The sequence below is a fragment of the Rhipicephalus microplus genome, chromosome 6 (genome assembly GCF_043290135.1).
Source record: "Rhipicephalus microplus isolate Deutch F79 chromosome 6, USDA_Rmic, whole genome shotgun sequence".
Classification (NCBI taxonomy): Eukaryota; Metazoa; Arthropoda; class Arachnida; order Ixodida; family Ixodidae; genus Rhipicephalus; species Rhipicephalus microplus.
In genome coordinates this window covers 138,506,900-138,533,497 of record NC_134705.1, presented here as the reverse complement: position 1 = coordinate 138,533,497, position 26,598 = coordinate 138,506,900, and the positions used below count along the sequence as shown (strand labels likewise).

The window sequence follows — 26,598 nt, the reverse complement described above, 5'->3', positions numbered from 1 at the left end:
GAATGAAGAAAAGACTAGGGTACTTTGTAGAGTTCTTCAAAAGCTAGTCGCAATAAGCTGCAACATTATTAGCATTACTGCGAAACACGAAATTAGTCATATTACTATAAAATAACCCAGTGTTCTAAGCCTGTGCAATAACTAGACTCTGCCACTTAGACAGGAGCCAGCAGCTACAAGCGATACGAGACTGCAGCAGTAGAAAATCTGAAGTAGCTATTCGCCGTATGTCACTCATCCACACGTTCATTCCAAGGTTGCTCATACGGACTGTTTAGCTGCTTCGGATAGAAAAGCCGTGCTTAGGGCAAAAACTCACTGTGCGAAGAGAAACCAGATTTGAAATTCGAACATTCTGCTTCGCAACTACTAGGCCCCTAGAACGATGAGAGAACGTAGCACTAACGAGGAAGCAGAACGGGACGGGAAGAACCATACCAGATGTGCTCGCTGAAGCAGAAACATCTAGGGCCAAGCTAGGCGACTCGTCAGGAATGAAAGATGCCATGCAAGTCAAACAACATGTACATTAAAGCAAAGAACTAGTGCTGTACTAGTCACACTTTCGTGTCATTCCTCGAATCCTAGTCCCATTATTCTACAAGACAAGAGGTGCATTGGATTACTTCCTCCCGTCCTCCAACCTCGTTAGTGCCGTGTCCTTTCATCAAACGGACAAATGACCACCCCACTAAAATAACCCTAGTGAAATACTACTGCTTGGGCTTCTGCTGCTCAACTGGGAAGCGAACCTGGCCGTGCCCCTCGATGCCAGCCTCGACGATGTCACCGGCACGCACGGGCCCCACACCGCTGGGCGTGCCGGTAAGCAGGAGGTCGCCTGGTTCGAGGGTGAAGCGCGCGCTGGCCGCCTCCAACAGCTGCTGGATGGTGAAGAGCATGTGCGAGGTGCTCCCCGTTTGCCGCTGCTGCCCATTCACCTTGCACCAGAGGGTGAGTGCGTGAGGGTCACTCACGGACTCCTTGGGCAGAAAGTGTCCCACGGGGCAGGAGGTGTCGAAGCCCTTGGCACGCTCCCATGGGAGGCCCTGGGCTTGGCACTGCGTGACACAATAAGGCATGTGTGGAAGGAAATTCATTTGGAGGCTTTTTTCACACCAAAGCTGTATGTGGCTTGGAGGTGGAAAAATGAGGCAGTTTGTGAGTGTGAGAAAACTATAATGAAGTAATGCTATCATATGTTACCTCAAAGGCTCTAAACACTTGCACTGGTTTCTCTTTAGGTTTTGTTGGCATGCAACACAGCTAGGGATCACACACATCACAGCATGAGTTGCTATCCATAAACTCCTTTAGGTGTTCCTAATAACATCCTTTAACATAATGTCATTAAACCCAATGTTTGAAGTGTGCATCTCTTTCTTTAACGTGCGCCAAAATCTGAGCACATGGGCCTACACCATTTCCGCCTCCATCGAAAATGCAGCTGTTAAATGTGGTTATACTAGAGATATTAAAAGTTAGAACAAAAAGCTCTTCAATAGATCCCAGCTCGTGACAAACACTGCTTGGACGGCAATTATTTACCACAATTGCATGAAGGCAACCAATGATGAAGGCAATGAAAGTCCAGAAAATGTTTTTTGTTGTCATAGGACCCATGAGCAGTTTGCAGATTGTTGAGTGCGCATCTGCTGTGTGGCGCAGCCTCTCACAGGACATTGCTGTTCACTTGGTTGAAGGGCCCCATGAACATCTTTCCAAGTGATCATCGAATGATGTCACTACAGAACTTTCATTGCCTCACTGATGTTCAGCTGCGAAGATCTTGAAGTATGTAGTAAGTGGAGTTACCAACATTGCTAAGCTACAAACCGTCTCCTTTTTCTCTCATACCGATGAGCATGCTGCAAGCTAAACAGGAGAAGATGGCTTGGAGCTAACCCCCGAATGCAGAGATGTTACTTGACTCGTACTTGACTCGTTCTTGACTCAAGACAGTCTTGCCGGTCACCATAAATCGTTCTCGAAATTGCGGACGACTTGAAGGCGTTTTGGCTCGGTCGAAGTCAGGACAAGTTTCAAGTCAGCTGCGGGGCTAGCTTGAAAGCGACTTCATGCGTTATTCCAACATGGCCACCTCTCGAATGGACGTCGCTCGGAGGGTGGCGGCTTTTGAGTTTGCTTGCCTCGCCATAAGCGTAGCATTTTCTGAGGCGCACTGCCTGCCGAAGATTCTTGTACCCGCTTTACGTGACCGAGGAAATCCGATGGAGTTGTACGACGAGGAACAATTCCACGCTCGATACAGATTCACGAAGAACGCCGTGCGGCAGCTGCTGGGTATGTTGCCGCTCCGTGAAAGTGGGGACAACAGAGGACAGCCTGTGCCTCTTGTGTTACAGCTACTGATGGCTCTCGGGTTTTATGGCGCTGGCACATTCCAAACAGTCACCGGGAATCTCATCCGAATTCCGCAGTCGACAGTTTGCCGTGCAGTAGGAAAAGTTACGCTACTCATGGCAAAGCACCTGTACGCAATGCTGGTGCGCTTCCCGCAGCCGACAGCACTTTCTATAGTTATGGGGGACTTTTATGAAGTGGCTGAGTTGCTTGGTGTTACAGGCTGTGTCGACTACTCACACGTGCGTATTATTAGGTGGGGACGACGCCGAAGTGTTCCGTAACCGCAACGGCCTTTTCTGTTTTTCTTAAACATGACAACAATTTCCGCCTCTTTCGGTACAAAATTGACTCGGCGCTGTGTCTGTGTGCCTCGTCTATCTTTTCGTCCCGTCTAGGGCGCTGTTTCTCGCTCAGAAAGGCATCGCTTGTAGCACAACACTACGTAAAATTCCACACACATAAAAAAGAGGTGCCCCTATCACGGGTTTTTTTATCTGCTTCACCATCATGCAGCGATACACTGCTGCACCCCCGAGACGAGACAGAATTCTGCTGAGGGCAATGTCCTGACCCCCGCTTTTTCTCTTGTTTACCAAGCTCAACAAAAGGATACGAATCACATTTGTTCCCAGAACTTTTTTTTTTTCATAATAACTGCGACCTAGCTCACTACAGACATGCACACAGGTGAACAGAAAGGCAAAAACCGTGAAAATCACGTCACCTCGTGAGCCAGGTCAGCACAAATACATGCCGTAACGTTCGATTGAAAAAAAAAAAAAACAAAAACAAAAAACGACGAAAGAACCCAACACGATGCTTGTTTCGCATCCAAACAAGCAACTGTGGAGGAACGCGCCGCATTTGGGTGGCCACTAAAACCAGCGGGCAACGATCGCTTCACAGAAGCAACAATGTGCATCGCTGTGGCGGCAGGCACCACGTGCCGCTCGTTAGTCGTAAAATGGCAAGAATATGCTTGTGGCCCTTCGTTTTTATAGTTATTTTAAAACATATGATCTTTTTTTGCTGTAATGCATGCCTTACGCAAACAACTTCATTATTACCCTTGTTAGCAAGCGAGCAGCGTGTTTCTGCTTTGAAGCACGTTCTTGGCTTGACCAAGCAAGACAGCCTGGGCATCTATGAAACGCGAAGGCTGACTTGGGCGTTTTGAAGTCCACTGCTTGCTTCACCCCGACTCGCTCAAGTTAAGTTGAAGTCGCGAGCGAAGTAACATCTCTGCATTCGGGGGTGAGTTACGCTACCACATGTCCTAGCCTTAAGCAATTTTTTCTCTTTGAACGTGTTGGCTGCCACTCTCAGCTCCGACAAGCACTGCCATAGTGTTCACATCACACTACACTGTGGGCATGTAACAGCATCCCATGGCAATCACAGTACCCACACTTGTTCGAATGCAATTCCCGGCAGAGCCAGGCAGTTGAACAACACATGTCCCAAGCAACGAGTTAACTTTTATTAGTGGATATCCCGTCAAGGAAAGGTCGGATTGTCTGCGCACATGTGCGCTTGATAGTAACCTCGTGCACCGCTTTGAGTCACCACAGTGTAGCGCTTGGAGTCGCCACACAGTAGTACTACGACACTACTTACACGACATAGCACAAGTAATGCACAGCACTGCAATCGAGTAAGTAGGCTACAGATTTTCATTTAGCATTGCTTTAAGAAGTGTTCACCTGTCTCTGCAGCTGCCGATCAGTCATGTCCAGTGCTACCACATATCCTGCCACGTAGTCGAGGGCCTCTTCCGCTCGAATGGCCGAGCCTCGGCGCCCTACGACCACGCCCAGTTCGACTTCGTGGTCCAGCTCTTCACAACCTCGAGGAATCTGAAATGACGAAGGGACACGTGCATGGCCGACCCAAAAGGGAACACGAGCACTGGTGTCAATGGGACCTGCACGCGTGGCGCTTCAGCGTGCATGAGAATGATAAGTGGTACACAAATTTGTCTTATCTTCATACTTTCGGCTCTGTTTGGCCTGGCATGGCTTGGAGCTGCTTAGTCACAAAACAACAACCACCAAAGTTCAGTAGTTGTACTTCACCACCGACAGCTTTGAGACTCAACAATTCAAATTGGCTGACGAAGTTCACAAAATTCCATTCTTTTATACGACACAAAACCAAAACACAGAAATAAAAAAAAGCCACAAGTGCGTTCAAAGCACACAAGCACCAAGACTAGGCAAATCTGTGTACTACCCATCATTCCCAATGTGGCTGAAAGATCGCAGCGACAGTACGGCACATTGTTGCGACCGGGGTTTCCAGACACCGGAGGTCCGGGATGAAGTTGTCGAGGCAGGAGGAAGAGAGACTTGAAGAGGGTTTATTTACAATATGTACATTGCGAACTCCCTACACGGTGAGCTCTCAAACGTGGCAGGCCTCTACATGTCTCCTAACATAGCGCTACATGGTGCTTGGTTCTACATGGTTCTGCTCGGTTCTGCTCTCGAAAAAAAAGCACACACGAATGAGCCGCGGGGGCTCATTATAAAGGGTCTGTCCTCCCCAGATCCCTAGATCGGGGACCGCGTACAGAGGGCACCGTCCAACCACGGATCACACATTACCCGCGAGGGTGACGAGCACGCACGGTCCACGTGAACGTTCAAAATTGAAGCGTGGTCACTGCACGGCCATGTGGCACGAACGTGGCTCCTCCTCGTCAAGGGGTGTCGCTGGGCGAGGGGTCTGAAGTTGATGACTGCATCCATCGAAAGGGCCGCCGTAAACAAGCTTCAAATGGTCGCCGAACGACTCGTTCAATTAGCGGGACGATTTCCGGCCGCCGCCGCCGCCGTCATCTTCCAAAGAAGAAGCGGCACTTGTGGTCTCCCGAACTGCTCACGGTGTCGCGGCGGCAAGACGCCGCACCCTCCGGCCAGGGGGGAACAATACATGGCGGACACAGGCCGCCAGCCCGTTTGGCGACTAAAAAGGAACATCAAAAGGAACGCCGATCCATTGTCAGACCTGGCGCCGGTCCTAACAGTAGGCAGCCGGTCGTTCGGTTACTTGTTTGAAGATTAAAGGAGCGCCGCTCCCTCTTCCGCTCTGGCGCCGGTCACAACAGCTCGTCCGCCGGCGGGAGAAGCGACCTGAGGGTGACCAGCTGCACAGGTTGCCCGAAGTGTCGCTGTGTAGTGCTGTCTTCCAGGCCACTGCTGATGACGCTCAGCCAAGGACTCTTTCCCTCTCGCTCCTTGTGGCTCCCCTCTGGGAAAAGCATTCATACACACCACCACAGGCACGGGAGAGCACCCTGCCCGCACTGAGACACGTCGAGTCCGACAAATTATCCAAAAGCAACCTTACTTAAGCGGTATTACCAAACACAAAGCAGCAATCGGGACGTTTCTCTGAGGTTTCACCAAAACTCCTAATCCCGATCCGATAATAATCTTCCCATCAAACTGCTTTCAAAAAAACTAACTGTCAAGTGATGCGCTCACCGTGGCATACCCGAGTGCTTGCGTGAGCAATCCGCCGTAACCCACCAGGTATCATACTCATAAAATAAAGCATTTTACTTCACGCTATCTTTTAGTTCCCGAAATTTAGTGCCGCCAAAGCCAGTCGTCAATTCCTTTTGAGAAGACGAAAGCATAACTGCCGTGCTGCACCTGCATTAGGAACATCTTTATTATATATCCGCAAACGCACATCACAGTGCTCCTGCCTGGATGAGATACCACCTAACCGTTCCCTTGCTGTTGCCACTTTCACAAAGCATACATATAAACTCACGAGCTAGCTTTTCTTACACACCGGACACATGCGAACAAAACATTAAATGAACAACAAAAAAAAGTTTCGCATGAATCCTGAAAAATCTCGCAAGCAATAACTTTGCGTCTCTACGCTCAGTCATAATTAGTTCATAACGTTGCTCCTGCTCATTTACACGTATCTACCATGACGCAGGCTCCTATGCGTGTCGTTTCCTTCCAATAGATCTATACAACGTATATAGGCTACCAAAATGATAGAGCGCTAACGAAAACAAGGTACAAACGAGTTATTTACAAAATCACAAAAACAAACAAAATGTTCCTTTCAACAGTCCCGAGTCGACGTTTTCCGAGAGGCTAACAGCTGTTCGCAACAACTCTGAGTCGAACTCGCGGTGGTCGCGCCCGGAACGATTTTCTCGAGAAACGGGGTCTACAACACGCGTCAATCGCCCTGCTACCGAACCCCGCGACGTTCCTCGAAGCCGACTTGCTGTCGCTTCCTGCCCCTCGAAAACCACCGACTCTTTTGCCCCGCACCCCGTCCAATGCACCGCGAGAACAACGGAAGGGTCTCTTGCCCTTCGACCACTTACGCACACCATGCGCTTCTCTTTTCTTTGTTCTCTGGCCGCTTGGACGCTTGCGATACGGCAACTTTCTTGAAATTTCGCTCCGCCATTTGAATACATTCCTCAAACGCGTCGCGATTTCTGCCTGCCTGTTTTTACGGCGCTTTCTCCGTTTTGCACGTCTCTTGGTGCCGTCTACGGAGCCTTTCGCCCATCTCTGATGCTCACCAGCACCCACATGCTCATCTGATTTTTCGCGCGGACTGTCTGGATAATTGCCTAGCAATCTCTCCTTCAAACACTGCCGCGTACGATGCGCTTTTCTTTTCCGGCGGTTCGGACGCACACGATACAGACCCGTCAGAGATGACAACGGTACTTTTCTCGCGATTTTACCACGCCGTTTGAAACCCTTACTCAAACGCGTTGTGCTCATCTCGAGCTTTGCCTTATTGTTGCCTTTCGGACGCTTTCTCCCCTGTGCACGCTTCTTTGTGCGGACCTGGGAGCCTTTCGTCCTACTCTGACGTTCTTCATCACCGATATGCTCCTCCGCCATCTCGCGCGCCCAGTCCTGATGATTGCCTATCAGTTCATCGTAAGACCGCGGCCGCGTAGATTGCGCACTTCTGTTCCTTACTCTCCGGCCGCTCAGACGCCTGCGATTTAAGCCAGTCAGAGAAGACAACGGGCCTTTTCTCGCAAATCCGCCACGCCGTTTGAAGGTCCTCGTCAAACGCGCCGCGCTGATCGCGAGCCTTGCCGCGCTTCTGTTTTTCGGACGCTTTCTCCGTTTGGCACATTCCTTGGTGCCAAACCTGGAGCCTTTCGTCCGCCTCTGACGCTCATCAACATGGTCTACAGGGCTGCAAGGTTCGATGGAACACTCTGTTAATCTTAACTTCGTTTCCCCCACCACGGAACCCTCACACCCTGCTGTGACCGCGAGCTCTTTTCCCTCAGAATGGGTTAAAACCTGTTCCATTCCCTTACAGGCACTAGCCTTCTCTTTGGCCTCAAACGGCACCGCCGCTATATCTACAGATATCAGACCCGCAGCACTCTCTTCGGCCCTAAACGGCACCGCTGCTGAAACGCACCGTTCGTGCGGTACATCTGCAAATTTCTGACCTGTAGTCCTCTCTTCGGCCTTAATCGGCACCGCCGCTACGTCGCACCGTTCGTGCACTTCATCTACAGATGTCTGACCTGTAGCCTTCGCTTCGGTCTTAAACGGCACCGCCGCTACATCGCACCGTTCGTGCGCTACATCTACAGATGTCTGACCTGTAGCCTTCGCTTCGGTCTTAAACGGCACCGCCGCTACATCGCACCGTTCGTGCGCTACATCTATGGATTGACCACTTTGCTGCAATGCCACCAATTCACAATTAAGCCTTTCTATCTCTTCATCTAATTCCTGCATCCTTTTTATATGTTCTTCATGCCTGCGCTCAGCTTCCAATTCCTCCTGGCGCCATCTTTCCTTTCTTTGCGCCCTTTGTACTTCCTCCTCCTGGTCCAATAAGTACATATTCCCGAAGTGCTCGATTTCCTCATTGTCACTATTGCTTTCGAGAATCACTTCGCGGAGTTTAGAAGCAGGCATATCATCATTAAAATCTAGCTCCAGATCCCAACACAGGTTCAGCAGGTTCTCTCTCGTCAATCTCGTAAGATCCATGGCGACTACTTTGCTTTGGCTCAGCTGTGACAAAACACAAACCCACCAGCGCTTCAATTCTGGGTCTAGAGAAATTGAAGCCTGGCAAATCTCACAGCGGAGACCACAAGCTTAAGCACCCAAGTAGCACTACGTGGCCAACATCCCTCTCTACTTTTTCTTGTTAATTTTTCACTCCTGCTTTTTACAACATCCTAAAATTTAACCCGCAACGTACCCTTAGAAATTTTGAAACATTACCCCTTGTTCCTATTGAATCATCTAAGCTTTCCTGCTTTAGCGTACTTGCTCAGATAATCATCCAGTGCTGCCTTGTGCTGAGATAACAACCACAGTGGCCAGGCAGTTGTTGGTTATATCCATCTTTTAACGAATTTAGGCTAAAAGACTCGATATATCTCAAGCACAAAGCCAGGCACTCACCCCATTACGTGCGGTGGTGGTACGCTGCTTCGATCCCGCCGAGTTCCAGGGCTTTCGGCTGGCCTCCGGTACATGTCGCTCTCCGTCGCAGACTCGTATCCCACCGCTGCCAACCAGTTGTTGCGACCGGGGTTTCCAGACACCGGAGGTCCGGGATGAAGTTGTCGAGGCAGGAGGAAGAGAGACTTGAAGAGGGTTTATTTACAATATGTACATTGCGAACTCCCTACACGGTGAGCTCTCAAACGTGGCAGGCCTCTACATGTCTCCTAACATAGCGCTACATGGTGCTTGGTTCTACATGGTTCTGCTCGGTTCTGCTCTCGAAAAAAAAGCACACACGAATGAGCCGCGGGGGCTCATTATAAAGGGTCTGTCCTCCCCAGATCCCTAGATCGGGGACCGCGTACAGAGGGCACCGTCCAACCACGGATCACACATTACCCGCGAGGGTGACGAGCACGCACGGTCCACGTGAACGTTCAAAATTGAAGCGTGGTCACTGCACGGCCATGTGGCACGAACGTGGCTCCTCCTCGTCAAGGGGTGTCGCTGGGCGAGGGGTCTGAAGTTGATGACTGCATCCATCGAAAGGGCCGCCGTAAACAAGCTTCAAATGGTCGCCGAACGACTCGTTCAATTAGCGGGACGATTTCCGGCCGCCGCCGCCGCCGTCATCTTCCAAAGAAGAAGCGGCACTTGTGGTCTCCCGAACTGCTCACGGTGTCGCGGCGGCAAGACGCCGCACCCTCCGGCCAGGGGGGAACAATACATGGCGGACACAGGCCGCCAGCCCGTTTGGCGACTAAAAAGGAACATCAAAAGGAACGCCGATCCATTGTCAGACCTGGCGCCGGTCCTAACAGTAGGCAGCCGGTCGTTCGGTTACTTGTTTGAAGATTAAAGGAGCGCCGCTCCCTCTTCCGCTCTGGCGCCGGTCACAACAACATACATTCACAATGTGTGTGCCATACTTTATGACTCTGTGCCATCTTGATAGACAAAAAAAATGCATAAACCTCAACTTTCCCTTTTAATACAAAGCCTATTGAACTAATCTGGAGCTGTGCATTATTGATTCTCAATGTGCAAGAAATATACAGTCAGTTTACAATGCACACAATTATCCATAACTTATGTAAGTGCTAAAGGCACGTATGTAAGATGAGCAAAGGACACAGAACAAGCACAGGACATAATTATTCACCTTCTAATAAGGTTATGCGATTTCACATTATTTCCCCCACGCCAGTGCCATGTGTCTCAGGTTCTCAGACTGCCGAGTGGATTTTCTTGTGCTGAACTTACCATAATAGACTGTCCTTCAGTAATGTAAGCTGTTGGAGGCTTCATGAACAGCAGCGGCTCCTTGGGCACAGCATGGCCCAGTTCCTCAGCGTGCTCCCTGCAGGGAAACACAGCCACCGTAATCAGCCTCCAACTACCTGAAGTCTCGCAACCACCTCCTTTTATAAAGGTTATCTCCAACCTCGAGAGGTCAGAGCAACAGCAGAAAATGAAGATGTGAACAGCAGTGAGACAATATGAGCACCAGAAAAGGAAGTCTCGACGGTAGCTGGAGTGAGAGAGTGAGTACTTCATTCCAGTCCAAAGGTGGCAGAGGTTGAACAGGACCGTAGCCACCTGGGTGGAATCATTTGGCTAGCTCAGCCAGGTGGCTCCAACCAGGAAGATGTTGGAGACTCACTATATCACCATACAAGTCCTACTTTTTTCCCCGAAAACCGTATACACTCTACCATACTACACTCTAAGCCAAAATAGAGTAACGGGGGTATAGTGGTTGCTCCTTTCAGGGAGCAGCCTTTTCACAATGTCCCGGGCCCCATGGACGGCCAGGAGTTGGTTACAGAGCTCTGCGCTGCACCTGGCAGCCTTTCAAGAGAACTTGTCCAATAATTCTGTACCACCTAGTTTAAGGGGGCTCAGCCAGAGCATGTGGTCTAAAGCTACAGCACCCTTGATTGCAATGTTGACAGTGCGGTGAAAAGTCTAGGTTGGTTCTCTTTAGCATGATAGGTGTAATGTACATGTCTGTGTGCAGTTGTCAGAGTGTGATCGCCTGCACTTTATTCAAGTTAGATTGTTGGAAGAAGCTTGAACTCAAGTTTCTTGACTACGGAGACTGAAGTACTACAAAAGTTTTCGATAGGCAGCAGCAAATACTATGTTTGGCAGTTGGCCAGATGCCCGAGTGAGAACGCAGCACTGGTGAACACAAATCGTAGGATGTTCTGGCTATTTGCTGCAGCATGCATGAATGCAAGCACAGTTTAAAGCAGATGACGTGACAGTCTAGAAATGAAAAAAAGAACTTGTTCAAGAGACCCCGAAGGCTGTAATGGTGTGCAGGGTAAGCAAGCCATCTGTCGAATTGCCTGAAGCTGACATTCCTGAATGAACTTTATATAGCCGAGATCTGAATACTCTTTCTTTCTTGACGTAATTTAAATGTTGAATGAATTGTTGGTGTGCGCTGCCAAACAGAATAAGGCGACGCAAAGCGGCGCTTCTGTGTGCGGGACAGAGAGCGCATGCGCCCGCACGAGAAAGTTACCTTCGAGACGAAGGGTGATAATAAAAGCCAGTTGTTGTTTGGGACACGAGTTGTTCACTTGCGCAGCTTTGCTGATCGCCGCGTCTCAACAAGAACAATTTGTCAACATTTGAACGGATCTTGAATGACTATCTGTACGAGTGTACTCCTTGATCTTCATGCAACCTGTATTTGCGTATTTGCGAATGATGTTTTTTCTTTTCTTTATTATGTTACCCTTTCTGTAAGAACTGTCCCAAAAGAGTTGACAGTATCGTGAAATAAAACTACAGACACAGCTTGTGATTTGCACTTATAATCAATGCAGGCATGTATACTACAGTAAAACCTCGCTGATTCAGATTTTAAGGGACCAAGAAGTGTACCAATTATTTAATGGCCGAATTATCAAAACTATCAAGAAAATTACAAACAAGTGTCTATTAGATCCATTTTCTGAATGAGTATTAAAATCATGTATTTATTTTGCATAATATCAGGGTAGAAGCCACATTTGTCACTCGCGACTTCGTTCACCATGTGACCTTGCTTCAAGACCCCTGTGCCTCAAGTCGGAACATGCCCTAAACCTATCCTTTATTACATACCAACACCACAACCTGCACGTGACAACAATTATTTTGCCAGGAACATCAGCTGGAGACAGGTTGTTCATCCATCACATTTCAGCGAGTTTTATGCCAGCAGCGAGATCATGGCTGAATCTCTCGATCTTCCACTGCTTCCGATGTTGCTTTATTTTTGCAACATTGAACTTGCATTCCCATGTCAAAATGAATGAGAATGCTGCATCTGTTCCAAATGAAGCCGTGGTCACTAAAGGCATGACCATAGAGTCCAGACAGTTGTGAAAGTACACGCGCGGCCTCCATCCACAGTTGAAACGGAACTGCTAAAGCTAATGCACGATCATGATGGTTATGCAGTTGTGAAGGCGCGTGGTGAAAGCTGCTTGCCGCAGCTTTGACATCAGTTGCTATTGACACAATGATAGATAACACCAATGTGGTTCACAGGCACCAAGTAAAAACAAAAATGAAACAAGTTTGTGGTAGCTGCTGATACCTCGGTCACCAGCACTGCCACTGTGGTAAGAGTGTGGATGGCGGCTATGCCTTGCAGAAAGCTAGCGATAGTTTCCGTTGTCTTCAAACATGACTTTTGTTCCTTTGTGCCTCACACTTGTGGCACTTCGTGCGCTTCAAGGTTGGCCCAGATTGACTTGGCTGCGGTCGAATAGGATCGAACTAACGAGGATTCGGTGCCACTGAACAATATAATATACACATTGGCCAGGACCAGAAAACATGTTTATTCAATTTTCCAAATTAACAGGGGTCAAGTTAATGAGTTTTCACTGGATGTCTTGACTGCATAATTGTGGCCCAAAGAAGGGTTATACTACTTTAAAGTAGGGAAGAACACATGACAGGCACTCGTCTTTCCTTGCACTGCACCAGTTCACCCAACATCATCTCCCTCTGCACGCGCATGCACGTTTCAGAAAAATATTTGTTAAAAGATATGCCTCAAATTTTGTGCCACAGCTCTGGTCCTATGCACCAACACAAACTGTCCCTGTGAACTCCATCAGTTACTTTTCTTTTCAATAGGCTGCAGGCACTGAGAAATATAGTCTGCTGATTGCAAAACTCCTATAAAACTAAGCATCCAGTAAGTCGCGTTAGAATCCCATAACATGACTTCTGTGCATCTCTCACTGTGCGAGATTACGGGTGTCTTTCAATAACCACTATTCTTGAAATAAGAGACCACAATGGCACAGTCAGTGCTCACGAATAGTAAAAGATGGCAAGCTCGCAACAATCGCAAGAAATAAGCACCTGCTGGACCATCAGGAATATAGAATTAAAACTGTATAGCCTATATACAAAACTGCCTGAAATTGGCCTATGTTATAAAGAATCGTCTCTTCTGCCACCAGTGGGTGGAAGACCCATTCAACTGTGCGACAGAAGCCATGCAGTGCCGGTCTCTTGAAATATAGACTTTCATAAGAGAAGTTTATGTGTCGCTACGAAGTAAACTAACAAATGTTGTTCATTGACGAAAACTCTGGTGGACGCCGGCCAAGGTAACATACTTAATATTGTTTTGGCTTCAAGGAGCGAATAAATAAGTAAATCTTGGTTTGCATCTATCAGTCTTCACCAATGATTCATCTCTAGTAGATTATCTTCATCAAAGCTCCGTTTTCGTTAAATGTTAGGTGTGTACAACATCTATGACAAAGGTGCGTCGTCGTGGTCCTAACCTTCCACATTCTTCCCCCTTTAGTAAGACTTTCCTCATCTTTGCATACTGCATCCACCTAGCATACCGAGTCAAATTCAACAATCTTAAGTTCACCTATCAAGCTACCGCTAACTTTATGGCTTGACGAAAAATAAAATGTTATCAAGTTAACACAGTTCGGTATGTTGTGGCAATTTCTCTGATGCTGAATTCAAAACATGCGCCAGACAGAGAGCTGTTTTTGGGTAAGGGTGTATTTGTAGAGGTTAGCCTACACATTCACTAAATGATAATGGGTGGTACCTGTGCCCTTTGAGGTATTGTTGGAGCCTCATTGATTCAGTTTTCCTGCAGGCATTAGACAGTGGCATAATCAAGAATGTAAGACATTTCTGAGGTTCAACATCAAGGAACCAGTTTATCCCGAGCTGTATCGACATGTCTTTCGATGATAATCGCTGTGTGGTTCGTGAACACAGAAAAAAAAAACCTGTTAGACAGGCAATAGCTATTTACCATACCAACTAACCAGGTTCCCAACCTGCAACTTTCTTTCGAGCAGTCAACACTTCGCATAAGAGGTGTCATGCTTGTGGGTGTCTCAACACAAGGAATAGATTGATATTACGACACTGCATTTAGACAGAAAAGGGGGTTTGTATTTCGCTTGCCCTTGCGGACGTTCATAAATGTTTCAAACATGCATGTCTAGTGTTTAGCTATCAGTTAGGCACGTACAACCAAATAATTAAAGTGCCACACTTTAAAAATGCAATGAACACTCAGCAAAACGACAAAAGCAAAGTGGCGTGATACTACAATACACGCACTTTTTTTTTTTTGACGTAACACGTCAGCTGTAGGAGCAAGTGAAATCGTGCAACGTAGCACTGATAAGCCGTGTATAGCGACAGGTCAGGTTGACACATCTGTATTTCCCACGGGAATTTCGCAGAGGTTACCGCCAGGCTGCTTGCGTGTGACTGCTCTACCCAGGTTCATAGGCCCCTTCAAATTAAGCTGCATCAACCTCCTCCACCACGAAAAAAAAAAAAGAGAGAGAGAGAAAAAGAACCGCAATGATTGAGCATAAAGCGTGCATTCATAGTGGTGAAGTACGGACCGTTTCATGGCAGCACCACTAGCCTACAATTGTAGGTGTGTTTTATTTACGCAATTCTACAAGCAGAGGGTAATAGCCTCTACGAGAGCAGCGGTAGAGGATACAGGATACGGCACCGACCGGGGTAAAAAAAAAGCACGCACTCCGAAGGCTATCAGCATTCCTGAGCCAACTAAAAAGCCGCAATCCGAATTACGCAATGAACAGCTGTCGATGCCCAGCAGCGGAATGCGATGTCTAGACGACTCACGTCATGTTTACTCGACAGAGGAGGAAAACTTAACCTGGACCAGCGCAAAACCCTTGACGAGGCCGACAGCACCAACAATTGTGGTTTTAGTGTAACAATATGACTTGACGTGGTTAGAAAAGTTCCCCAAGTACTGACTAGTTGGCAAGACGCACGCGGGCGCCCACTTCGTAGCGCGAAAAATAAAAGTTCATCGCACGTTTATCGCAGATCCGTATTCCCTCTCCCCGGCGAGGCGTGCGTAAATACGAGAAAAACAAGGCTCTATAAACTCACCTGTAGTTTCTTCCGACGCATATAATCTTCCTGCCGAATTCCACAAATCTGCTTAATCTCATGCTTGTGTTCTGGTGTTTTCCTTTCCGCTGGTAAATTGAAACCGGCCTTGCCGAAAAACAAGCGGTCCCACAGCAGCCCAAGCAGAGTCCCAAGAGCCCGCAGCAGAAATTGGCCGGAGTGCTGACCGGATTGAATTGGCTTGGCTCGATGCCAGCTCTTTTACATGCCATGGTTGGACAAGTCTTGACTCGCATCATCATCACTTTGCACATGACTTCTCCACAAAATATAAAGTTTATTTACAATGAAAAATGTCAGCGCTCTACCGTCACTGCCGAATCACCATCGCTCGAGCGCGTCCGATCTCTTCTTCTTCCTCGCTCTTTCAGTCCGCGTTACATTTCCCTCCGGGCCAGACGAAGCTCACCGAGCGAGTAGAAGCGATCGGTTGTTGTAGGGCTTCAATCGGGCAATGTGCACAATTTGCGTCTTGCGCGAACGCCGGTTCTGAGCTGTCACTCTCGCGACAGTGTAAGTGATGTCACTTAAGCACTGAGTAATCACAAATGGTCCTGAGTACTTAGAAAGAAACTTCTGGCAAAGTCCCTTTTTTCGAACAGGCGTCCACAGCCAGACCAAATCACCTGTAGCGAAAGTCACGGGCGGGTGTTTTGCGTCGTAACGGTCTTTCGCGCGAGCGTGGGCGGAAAGAGTTCGGAGCCGAGCAAGTCGACGAGCTTCTTCGGCGCGACACAAAGTCTGCGCGACACTGGCATTTTCGTTCGTCGAAAATGGAAGTATGGTGTCAAAGAAACTTTGCGGATGACAAGCATAGAGAAGAAAGAAAGGCGTATAACCTGTGACTTCGTGTTTCGCGGTATTAAAGGCGTATGTAACAAAAGGTAATACGGCATCCCAGTTCTTGTGATCCGCTGCGACGTACATTGAAAGCATGTTGATGATGGTACGATTGGTGCGCTCAGTGAGGCCGTTGGTCTGAGGGTGGTATGGCGTGGAATGGCGATACTGACACCCACAAAGCCGTAGCAACTCTTCGACAACGTCAGCGGTAAACTGACGGCCGCGATCACTTATCACCACACGAGGGGCCCCGTGACGAAGTATGATCGAGTGTAGAAGAAACCATGACACATCAGATGATGTGGCCGAAGCAACCGCCATCGTTTCAGTATACCGCGTCAGGTAATCTACGCACACAATAATCCAGCGGCGGCCGGTGGTAGACTTGGGGAAAGGGCCCAGTAAATCTATGCCGACTTTTTCGAATGGTGATGTCGGTGGCTTAACCGGCTGCAGTGGGCCGGCCGATGGTGTGGTAGGTTGTTTGTGGCGTTGGCAGACATCACAACTTGCGACGTAGTGCTTGGTGGTCTTCCAGAGTCGAGGCCAGTAAAAACGTTGTCGGATACGGTGAAGCGTTCGGGCAAACCCAAGGTGCCCAGACGTGATCTCATCGTGCACGGCTTGGAATACCGCAAGACGCAGTCATTCTGGCACGACGAGTAGTAGTGTGGAACCATGGCTGGAGTAATTCTTGCGATATAGTAGGGCGTCATGAATCACGAATGGCGTGGCGCGTTTAGAGCTACGAGCCACATCAATCATTGGTTTCAGTGAAGGGTCACGCTGTTGTTCGTGATGAAAGACATCCAAATTTGGGAAGTTGGATGAGATTGCGGCCAGGTAGTTGTCAAAATCATCATCATCAGCATCCACAGTTGGAGATGGAAGACGAGATAAGCAGTCGGCATCTGCGTGACATCGACCGCTCTTGTAGGTCACAGAATAATTATATTGTGAAGAAGAAAGAGCGTCGTTGGCAAGCAACATCGCCACCGCTTGGGTACTGGGTGCTGGGCTTCGCTCGCTCGGCTCGTGCTGATCATCGCCGGCATCTGCTTGACCGTTGCTCTTGCACGATCGTGTTTCTTCGTAGGACCGCCGTCGCAACAGTCGTCAATAAACCCTTTTTCAATTGGTGGAAGGTGCTGACATTCCCCGTCGCCTGAACCTGGGTGCTGCCATTCGCCGTCGCCTGAACCTGGAGCTGCGCAACCGAACGCTACCTCCCATCATGGCTACCAACAACGCGCAACCTGGCTCTTCCACTCCATCCCCCTGCAACCCCGGCGTTCTTCGTTTGCGAGAGCCCAAGGTCTTTAGCGGAGCTGATGAGACCGACGTGGAAGACTGGTTCGCTAACTATGAACTGGTGAGCGCTAACAACAAGTGGGATGACGCGGACAAATTGACTTACGTCATCTTTTACCTCACTGACGTGGCCGAAATGTGGTATAATAACCACAAAAACGACATCACGACGTGGTCCATCTTTAAAACCTTGTTTGCTGACGTTTTTGGCCGACCCGCAGTCCGCAAGTCCAGAGCCGAACAACGCTTGCGGACTCGCGCACAAAAGCCAACGGAATCTTTCACCAGCTACATCGAAGACATTATTGGTCTTTGCAACCGTGTGAACACCACCATGCCCGAGTCGGAGAAGATTCAACACATCCTCAAAGGGATAAATGACGGTGCATATCAACTGCTCTTGGCCCGTAATCCTGCCACCGTTGCGGAACTTGTCACTTTGTGTCAAAGTTTCGACGAGTTGAGCAAGCAGCGCGCCCTGACTCGCCCATTTTCCTCACACGCCGACTCGCTCTCCAGTCTCACTTCTGTTCCCGACCACTCACCAACCCTGCAAGAGATTAAAGACTTTGTGCGTGAAGAAGTAGCTCGGCAACTGTCGTTGATTCCCTTCACGCAGCAGCCGCCGTCCTCTCGTCTGCCCTCACCACTCCGCGACGTTATTGCCGAAGAGGTAGCTCAGGCTGTTCCCGTCGCTGCCCACCAGCAGCCTGTGGCCATGCCTGTTGCCCATGCGCCGGCTATGCAGCCCGTGGCCGCGCCCCTTACGTATGCCCAGGTGGTACGTAGCAGACCCCGCCAGCAGCATTTGCCACCCATGTCTTCAGTCGCTCCCCACTCCGCCCCATTTTCGACACCTTGGGCCGCACCACGAGTCAGCAATTCCTGGCGCACTCCTGACAATCGACCGATCTGCTACGCCTGCGGTACTCCAGGACACGTGGCACGATATTGTCGCCGTCGCTTCCAACCACTCCGCGACGCTACTCGGCCGTTACCGTATGACCCACAGCCCATGCACATACCTGCTCCCTATCCCTCACCGCAGTATTGATGCACTAACTTTCCTGAGTCTCGGTCACACCAGCCTCAAACTCACTCTCCCCGCTCCCCATCTCCTCGCAGGCGATCACTGTCCCCAATGCGTCCTAGACCCGCTTCCTCCAACCGGGAAAACTGAACGCCGCAGTTCCAGAGGCAAGAACTGCGCCGTCGTCGAAATGCTCAAGTCCTCGCACTTCACCAGCTAACGTCGTCGCTATATCTGTCGATGGTGTTTCTACCTTTGCCCTCGTCGACACAGGTGCTGCCGTTTCTGTTATAGCCGCCCAGCTCTGCCGCTCCCTACGCAAAGTGACCACGCCGCTCTCTGGACTATCGCTTCGTACAGCTAGCGCACAACAAGTTCGACCTCTTGGCACCTGTACGGCCCGCATATTCATCCAAGGCTCTATGTACGTTGTCGAGTTCATCGTCCTTTCGGTGTGCTCGCATGACGTTATCCTAGGGTGGGACTTTCTGTCAAATCATCATGCCATCATCGACTGCGCACGCGCTGAAGTTCAATTTTCGCACCTGTGTGACAAACCTTTGCACGAAACCCTTGAGCGCTCGCCAAAACTTGTCGTGCGTGAGGACACTGAAATTCCGCCAGCCTCTCTTGCCATTGTCCCGGTTTGCTGCGATGACTATAACGATGCTACAGTAATGTTTACACCTTCCGACATTTTCATGAGCCGCAGAGCCGTTTCCTTGCCTTTCGCCACACTCGACGTCACTGCGGGCCGAAGCAATATTTTCGTCCACAACCCCCTTTCTGCACCGCTTACGCTACTTGCCGGCGAATGTCTCGGTCGAGTGGAGTACCTCGATTCCTGTTTATTCCTTAACATGCCAGACGAATCGTGCAGTAGCGCCTCGACCGAACTTCATGCCCTTTCCCCACTGGAGTGCTCATCGAGTGACACCTTCTCGAGTTCCATCGCCGACACCTTAAGTGCCCATGAACGCGCCGAGCTTCTTAATCTCCTCCAGCACTTCGCGAATTCATTCGACGTTTCTCAGCCGCAATTGGGTCGGACTTCCGCAGTGCACCACTACATTGACACCGGTTCGCACCAGCCATTGCGTCAAAGACCGTACCGTGTCTCTGCTGCAGAACGTCACGTAATCAACGACCAGGTCGAAGAGATGCTACGTCGTCGCGTTATTCGACCATCGCACAGTCCTTGGGCATCTCCTGTCGTTCTAGTTCGAAAAAAAGATGGATCGATTCGATTTTGCGTCGACTACCGGCGATTAAACAAGGTGACGCGGAAAGACGTCTATCCATTACCGCGCATAGACGACGCCCTTGACAGCCTACAAGGAGCCGAATTCTTCTCCTCCTTAGACTTACGATCTGGATACTGGCAGGTTCCTATGGCAGAAGCTGATCGCCAGAAAACTGCGTTCATTACACCAGATGGCCTGTACGAATTTAACGTAATGCCATTTGGTCTTTGTAATGCTCCTGCCACGTTTGAACGGCTCATGGACAACACACTGCGTGGACTGAAGTGGTCTGTGTGTCTATGCTACCTCGACGACATTGTCGTTTTCTCTCCCGATTTTCCTACGCATCTGTTTCGGCTCCAACTGGTTCTGACGTGTTTAACCAACGCTGGGCTCCAACTGAACCTTAAAAAGTGCCGCTTCGCCGCACGAGAGCTGTCCATCTTAGGGCACATCGTCTCCAAGCATGGTGTTCGACCCGACCCTGCAAAACTGCGAGCAGTCGCTGAGTTCCCGAAACCTACAACACTGAAAGAATTACGCAGTTTTGTCGGACTATGTTCGTACTTCCGGCGCTTCGTGCGAAATTTTGCATCGATCATGTCACCACTGACCAACCTCCTACGCGGTGATGCAGACCTTTCATCCTGGTCTTCTGACTGCGACGTCGCGTTTGCCATGCTCCGTAGTCTGCTAACATCTCCTCCAATTCTTCGGCATTTCGACCCAACAGCTGCAACGGAAGTTCACACAGACGCTAGTGGGGTTGGTCTAGGCGCCGTCCTCGCCCAACGCAAGCCGGGCTACTCCGAATACGTCGTCGCTTATGCGAGTCGCACACTTACTAAAGCTGAGGCCAATTACAGCGTCACTGAAAAAGAGTGCTTGGCGCTAGTGTGGGCGCTTCGCAAGTTCCGCCCTTATTTGTACGGTCGCCCATTCGACCTGGTAACGGACCACCATGCACTTTGTTGGCTCGCCACATTGAAAGACCCTTCTGGCCGCCTAGCTCGGTGGGCACTGCAAATCCAGGAGTACGACATTCGTGTCATCTATCGCAGCGGACGCAAGCATTCTGACGCCGACGCCCTGTCGCGTTCGCCTTTACCTCCCGACTCGGCCTGCGGAACCACTGGTATCTCCATCGCATCTCTCGACCTCGACTCCTTCACCAGTGAACAACACAAGGACCCGTGGATCGCTTCTCTTTTTAACTGTCTTTCTGGATCGTCAACCACTGCGGTACCACGATCTCTCCGACGTCAAGCTGCTCATTTCGCCATTCGTGATCGGCTACTACACCGACGCAACTACGCCCCCGAAGGTCGTAAGTGGCTCTTGGTTGTCCCGCGCAGCTTGCGATCACGAATCTGCGCCTCCTTTCACGAAGATCCCCAATGTGGTCATGCCGGAGTTTTCAAAACTTACGAACGCATTCGCCATCGCTTCTACTGGCGCGGAATGTATAATTTCGTTCGAAAATTCGTTATGGGCTGTCCTGACTGTCAACGTCGCAAATCACCGCCTTTCCACTCGTCCGGTGCGCTTCAACCGCTTCCGTGCCCTGCCAAACCTTTCGATCGGATCGGAATTGATCTCTATGGCCCTCTACCGACAACATCAGATGAAAATCGGTGGATTATAGTCGCTGTGGACCATTTAACACGCTACGCTGAGACCGCCGCCCTTCCAAGTGCCACTGCGCGGGACGTAGCATCCTTCATCCTTCATCGCTTCATATTACGACATGGTGCACCTCGAGAACTACTAAGCGATCGAGGTCGAGCCTTCCTATCAGAAGTCGTCACGTCTCTGCTTTCTGAATGCCATGTTGTTCATCGCAAGACCACGGCATACCACCCGCAGACTAACGGGCTCACGGAAAGATTTAACCGCACCCTTGGCGATATGCTCGCCATGTATGTGACATCCGATCATTCTAACTGGGATCGCATTCTTCCATTCATTACGTTCGCATATAACACCGCGGCACAGTCTACCACTGGATTTTCACCTTTCTTTCTTCTTTATGGACGCGAACCATCCCACACCATCGATACTCTCCTTCCATACCGTCCTGACGCATCCGAATGCCCATCTGTGTCCGAAGCTGCCCGAAATGCGGAAGAGTGCCGTGAACTCGCACGCACCTTTACGTCTCGAGAACAACAGCGCCACAAAGAAAACAACGTCGACTCTTCACAAAGCCTCAGCTATTCCCCGGGATCACTTGTATGGCTGGCTGTTCCTTACCAAACCCCCGGCATTTCCTCAAAACTCGTTCCAAAGTACGAGGGCCCATACCGCGTTTTGGAGCAAACCTCGCCGGTGAATTTTCTCATCGAGCCACTTTCCCCATCTGACGACATGCGCCGGCGTGGACGTGACATCGTCCACGTCGCCCGCCTTAAGCCATATTATAGCCCTCTGCCTCCAGACTCTTAGGTCGCCAGGATGGCTCTTTTTCGGCGGGGGCAAATTGTGAAGAAGAAAGAGCGTCGTTGGCAAGCAACATCGCCACCGCTTGGGTACTGGGTGCTGGGCTTCGCTCGCTCGGCTCGTGCTGATCATCGCCGGCATCTGCTTGACCGTTGCTCTTGCACGATCGTGTTTCTTCGTAGGACCGCCGTCGCAACAGTCGTCAATAAACCCTTTTTCAATATTCTTGAAGCCGTAAGGCCCAGCGAGCCAACCGACCAGCTGGGTCACGTAGTCCGACAAGCCAACAAAGCGAATGATGATCTGTGACGATCTTGAACTGCCGGCCGTACAAATAAGGTCTGAACTTTTGGACGGCGAAAACAACTGCAAGACATTCCAGTTCGGTGACCGTATAATTCCTCTCCGCCTTAGTCAAAGTACGACTTGCATACGCCACGACGTGCTGCCGGCTATCGTGATATTGAACTAGCACGGCACCAACTCCGATACCACTAGCATCTGTATGCAGTTCCGTGAGTGCCTCCGGGTCGAAATGGCGCAAGAGGGGCCCGGAAGTAAGCAAATACTTCAGCTGCTCGAAAGCAGCCTCACACTCAATGGTCCATCGAAATGGAGTGTTTTTGCGGAGCAACTCTGTCAGGGGATGAGCAAGCTGGGCGAAGTCTTTGATAAACCGACGAAAATAAGAACACAGGCCCACGAAGCTACGGAGATCCTTCAAAGACGTCGGTTGCTTGAAGTCTCGGACAGCACTGATTTTGTGCGGGTCTGGTCGTATACCGTCCTTGTCAACTAGATATCCAAGCACAAGGGCTTGACGCTCACCAAAATGACACTTCTTTGCGTTTAAAACGAGACCAGCTTGTTTGACGCAGTCTAGAACAACGCTAAGCCGATGGTTGTGTTCGTGGAATGTCTTGCCAAAAATAATTACATCATCGAGATAACACATACATATCTCCCATTTGAGACCGCGAAGGATGGAGTCCATGAATCGCTCGAAGGTAGCTGGGGCATTGCATAAGCCAAACGGCATAACGTTGAATTCAAATAATCCATCAGGCGTGACAAAAGCAGTCTTCTCTTTGTCAGACGGATGCATTGGTATTTGCCAGTATCCAGACCTTAGGTCGACAGACGAAAAGTATGCGGCCGAGTGCAGACAATCAACAGCATCGTCGATGCGTGGTAGCGGATACACGTCTTTCTTTGTGACGGCGTTGAGACGGCGGTAGTCTACACAGAATCGCCAAGAGTTGTCTTTCTTTTTTACCAATATAACAGGAGCTGCCCAGGGACTGCTTGACTTTTGAATAACGCCTTTCTGCAGCATGTCGTTGACCTGATCGGCGATCACTTGCCTCTCTGACGGGGATACGCGATAGGGTTTCTGGCGTATCGGTGTAGCATCTCCCGTGTTGATGCGGTGGTGCATACGGGATTCGGGCAACATGGAACAACGCTTGTTTTGAGCGAAATCAAAGACTCCCGCGTAGCGTGTAAGTACCTCCTCAAGGACATTCTGCTCGGAAGAAGGCAACGACTTGTTGATCATACGTTTAATCTCGGCTGAGTAGTTGGGCGCAGTCTGACTGATAGCTGGAGACTCTGAGACCACTCTCACGTCAATTGTGGCCTGCTCCTCGAACGTACCCAGTTTGAATTCGGCTGGTAGAACAACAGGCTCTGAGGCTGCGTTGAGTGCCCACAAGCAAGCATGTCCGTCGATGGCTGTAAGGACAGACCGTGGGACCAGCACATTCTTCTTAATGGCGTTTGCATGATCAGGCTCCACAAGTCCAGTGCAGGGTCCTGAGCGGACATGAGAAGAGCATACGGGTACAAACACTGCTGTCCGACCAGGGATCGTCACATCTTCAGACAACGAAAGAGCATCGATGGGCAGAGTCGGAAAATCGTCAACTATTGCAGCGGGCAACGTACTTTGTAGAAGAATCTCTCCAGTTCCACAGTCAAGCGTAGCGCCGCATTCATGAAGGAGGTCTATCCCTAAAATGATGTCATGAGTTGCGCGAGCCAGTACGGTGAATTCAACTCGGAAATTTTGTCCACCAATCGTGAGTACAACTGAACAAATACCAACAGGGCATAACGTTTCGCCTCCAACTCCACGAAAAGTTTCTTTACGATTCCACGCGAACATAACTTTGTGACCCAAGAAACGATGTTTGAAACGAAGGCTCATAACCGAAACAGCAGCACCAGTGTCTACAAGAGCAAGAGTATCTACACCGTCTATACACACACGCACTTTGTTCATCAACATCACAGCAGAAGGAGGAATTGGCGAAACTGACCGTCCCGCGACCGCACCTCCATCGGTCGCACCAGTTAGTTTCCCAGCTGATGCGGGGAAGGTGACCGACGACGCGGAGACGGCGACCGGCGGGACCGTGTCGGAGGCGGCGTCAGGCTTCTCTCGGAGGCAGGGGACTCGCTGCGAAATTCGTTAGGCCATTGCTGTCGGGGACGGTGGTCGGCCGAGTGAGAGGTCCAGGTTTCGTGCATACGAGGCGGGTGCGTCGAAAAACGTGGCGGCACAGGCGTTTCGTACATACGAGCCGGATACGTCGAAAAACGTGGCGGTGCAGGCGGCCGTCTGGGACAGAAGCGCGAAATATGCCCTGGGAGACCACATGTGTAGCAAACGGGGACTTGTCGACTTACGTTAGCCGGAGCAGAGGTGGCAGAAGTACGCGGAGACGGGTCGTGCTCCGCAGGAACATTTTGTGATGAAGCATAGTAATCTTCTGGTAGAGGCCTGGTTGACAACGGTCGGGGGTCCGCAGCGGCACGTCGAGATGATGACATCCGGTGGTGGCCACGACCCGTCGGGGAAAACGGAAGCCGCGGGGTAAAATCTGCAGTTTCTGTGCGTGGTCGGTTTTCGACGTGACGCTCTCGCATCCAGTAGGGAGGTGGTTCGGGGCACGCGGCGAACGAGCATTGGTGGTGAACGTCACCTGCTTGAAGTCGTACGAGCTCTTCTCGAACTACCCGACGTACGAGGTAGGAAATGTCTTCGCAGGTGGCGACGTCCATACTTGCGACAGTGGGAACATTGTCCAAGCGCCCGAACTTGGGTAAAATTCTTCGGGTCTTCAACGCCTCGAATGCGCGACACTGCTGCCTGAAAATCGAAGGAGTGTTCAAGTTTTCTTTTGTTATCAAAAAATTGTACACGTCCTCGGCGATGCCTTTCAACAAATGACCGACTTTGTCTTCGTCAGACATATTTGCGTTGACAATTCCGCAAAGCTTCAACACTTCTTCAATGTAGGTTGTGCACGTCTCGCCGGGCAACTGAGCCCTACGTGACAGCGTTTGCTCAGCTTTCTTTTTCATGGAACTCGTGTCCCCAAAGCAGGCCTTCAGTTCCTTAACAAATATATCCCAAGTGGGGGGGACATGTTCATGGTTCTCAAACCAAAGCAAGGCTGTCCCGGCAAGGAAGAATACTACGTTCACGAGCTTCGCCGGTGCGCCCCATTCGTAGTAGCGGCTCACTCTCTCGAAGTGTTTTAGCCAAGCGTCCACGTCTTCGTCAGTTTTACCTGAGAAAATTCGTGGCTCAGGTGCCCAGTAGTCTGGTTGTCGAGGTCGACGGCCACCTTGTGGCGTGTCGGTGGCACTGGTGGATGCAGCAGCGTAGGACGTCGATGGGATTGCTGTGTCGTCGTTCATGCTGATGTTGTCCGGAGGTAGGCCAGCTAAGCGTCTGCTTCTTCGAAGAACTTCTGCTGCGGGGTCCAGGATGGCAAGTTACCCAGCACCGCTCCACCAAAGCTGTTACGGATGTGATGGGTTTATTTACAATGAAAAATGTCAGCGCTCTACCGTCACTGCCGAATCACCATCGCTCGAGCGCGTCCGATCTCTTCTTCTTCCTCGCTCTTTCAGTCCGCGTTACAATATTTATGTCTACTACACATGTTTCTTTATTCATTCAACCTTGAAACTCAGTGCGCGCCACTTTTGAATGAAAAAAAAAAGCATAAAAGCTATCTCCTGATGTCAAAACTGTTTATTTCAACGTTGTTTCTTTCGAGTCCTTGCGCATAGACTTATACAAGTGGGATAACTTGTTAAATAGATTGTGGGCATAAACAGACAGACAAACACCACCAAGGGCTTAGCCAGAAATGTTTTTCGGAGGGGGGGGGGGGAGAGTTAAGCCGTACGTTAACGTATATCGTGCGTGCGTCTGTAAGTGTGCGTGTATATATACGCACGCAAAATTGAAAATTTTAGGGGGGAGGTTTCAACCCCCAACTCCCTCCCTCCTCCCTGGCTACGCCACTGCATGCACGCACCACACACACAATTGACAATCAGCAGCGATTAATATAGCTTAGAACATATTTAACATCATTTGACACTCCGAAGGCAT

General features: G+C 50.0%; 1 protein-coding gene across 1 annotated transcript; it reads right to left on the bottom strand.

Annotated features, from left to right (window-relative positions):
- Window positions 1–502: 502 nt before the first annotated feature.
- Window positions 503–15,474, bottom strand: LOC119167316 (oxaloacetate tautomerase FAHD1, mitochondrial). The gene is made up of 4 exons (XM_037418786.2): window positions 15,297–15,474; window positions 10,122–10,218; window positions 4,071–4,223; window positions 503–1,061 (listed from the first exon to the last, which is right to left on the bottom strand). The coding sequence occupies exons 1-4, from the start codon at window positions 15,356–15,358 to the stop codon at window positions 714–716; spliced, it is 660 nt and encodes a 219-aa protein (XP_037274683.2). The 5' UTR covers window positions 15,359–15,474; the 3' UTR covers window positions 503–713.
- Window positions 15,475–26,598: the final 11,124 nt, after the last annotated feature.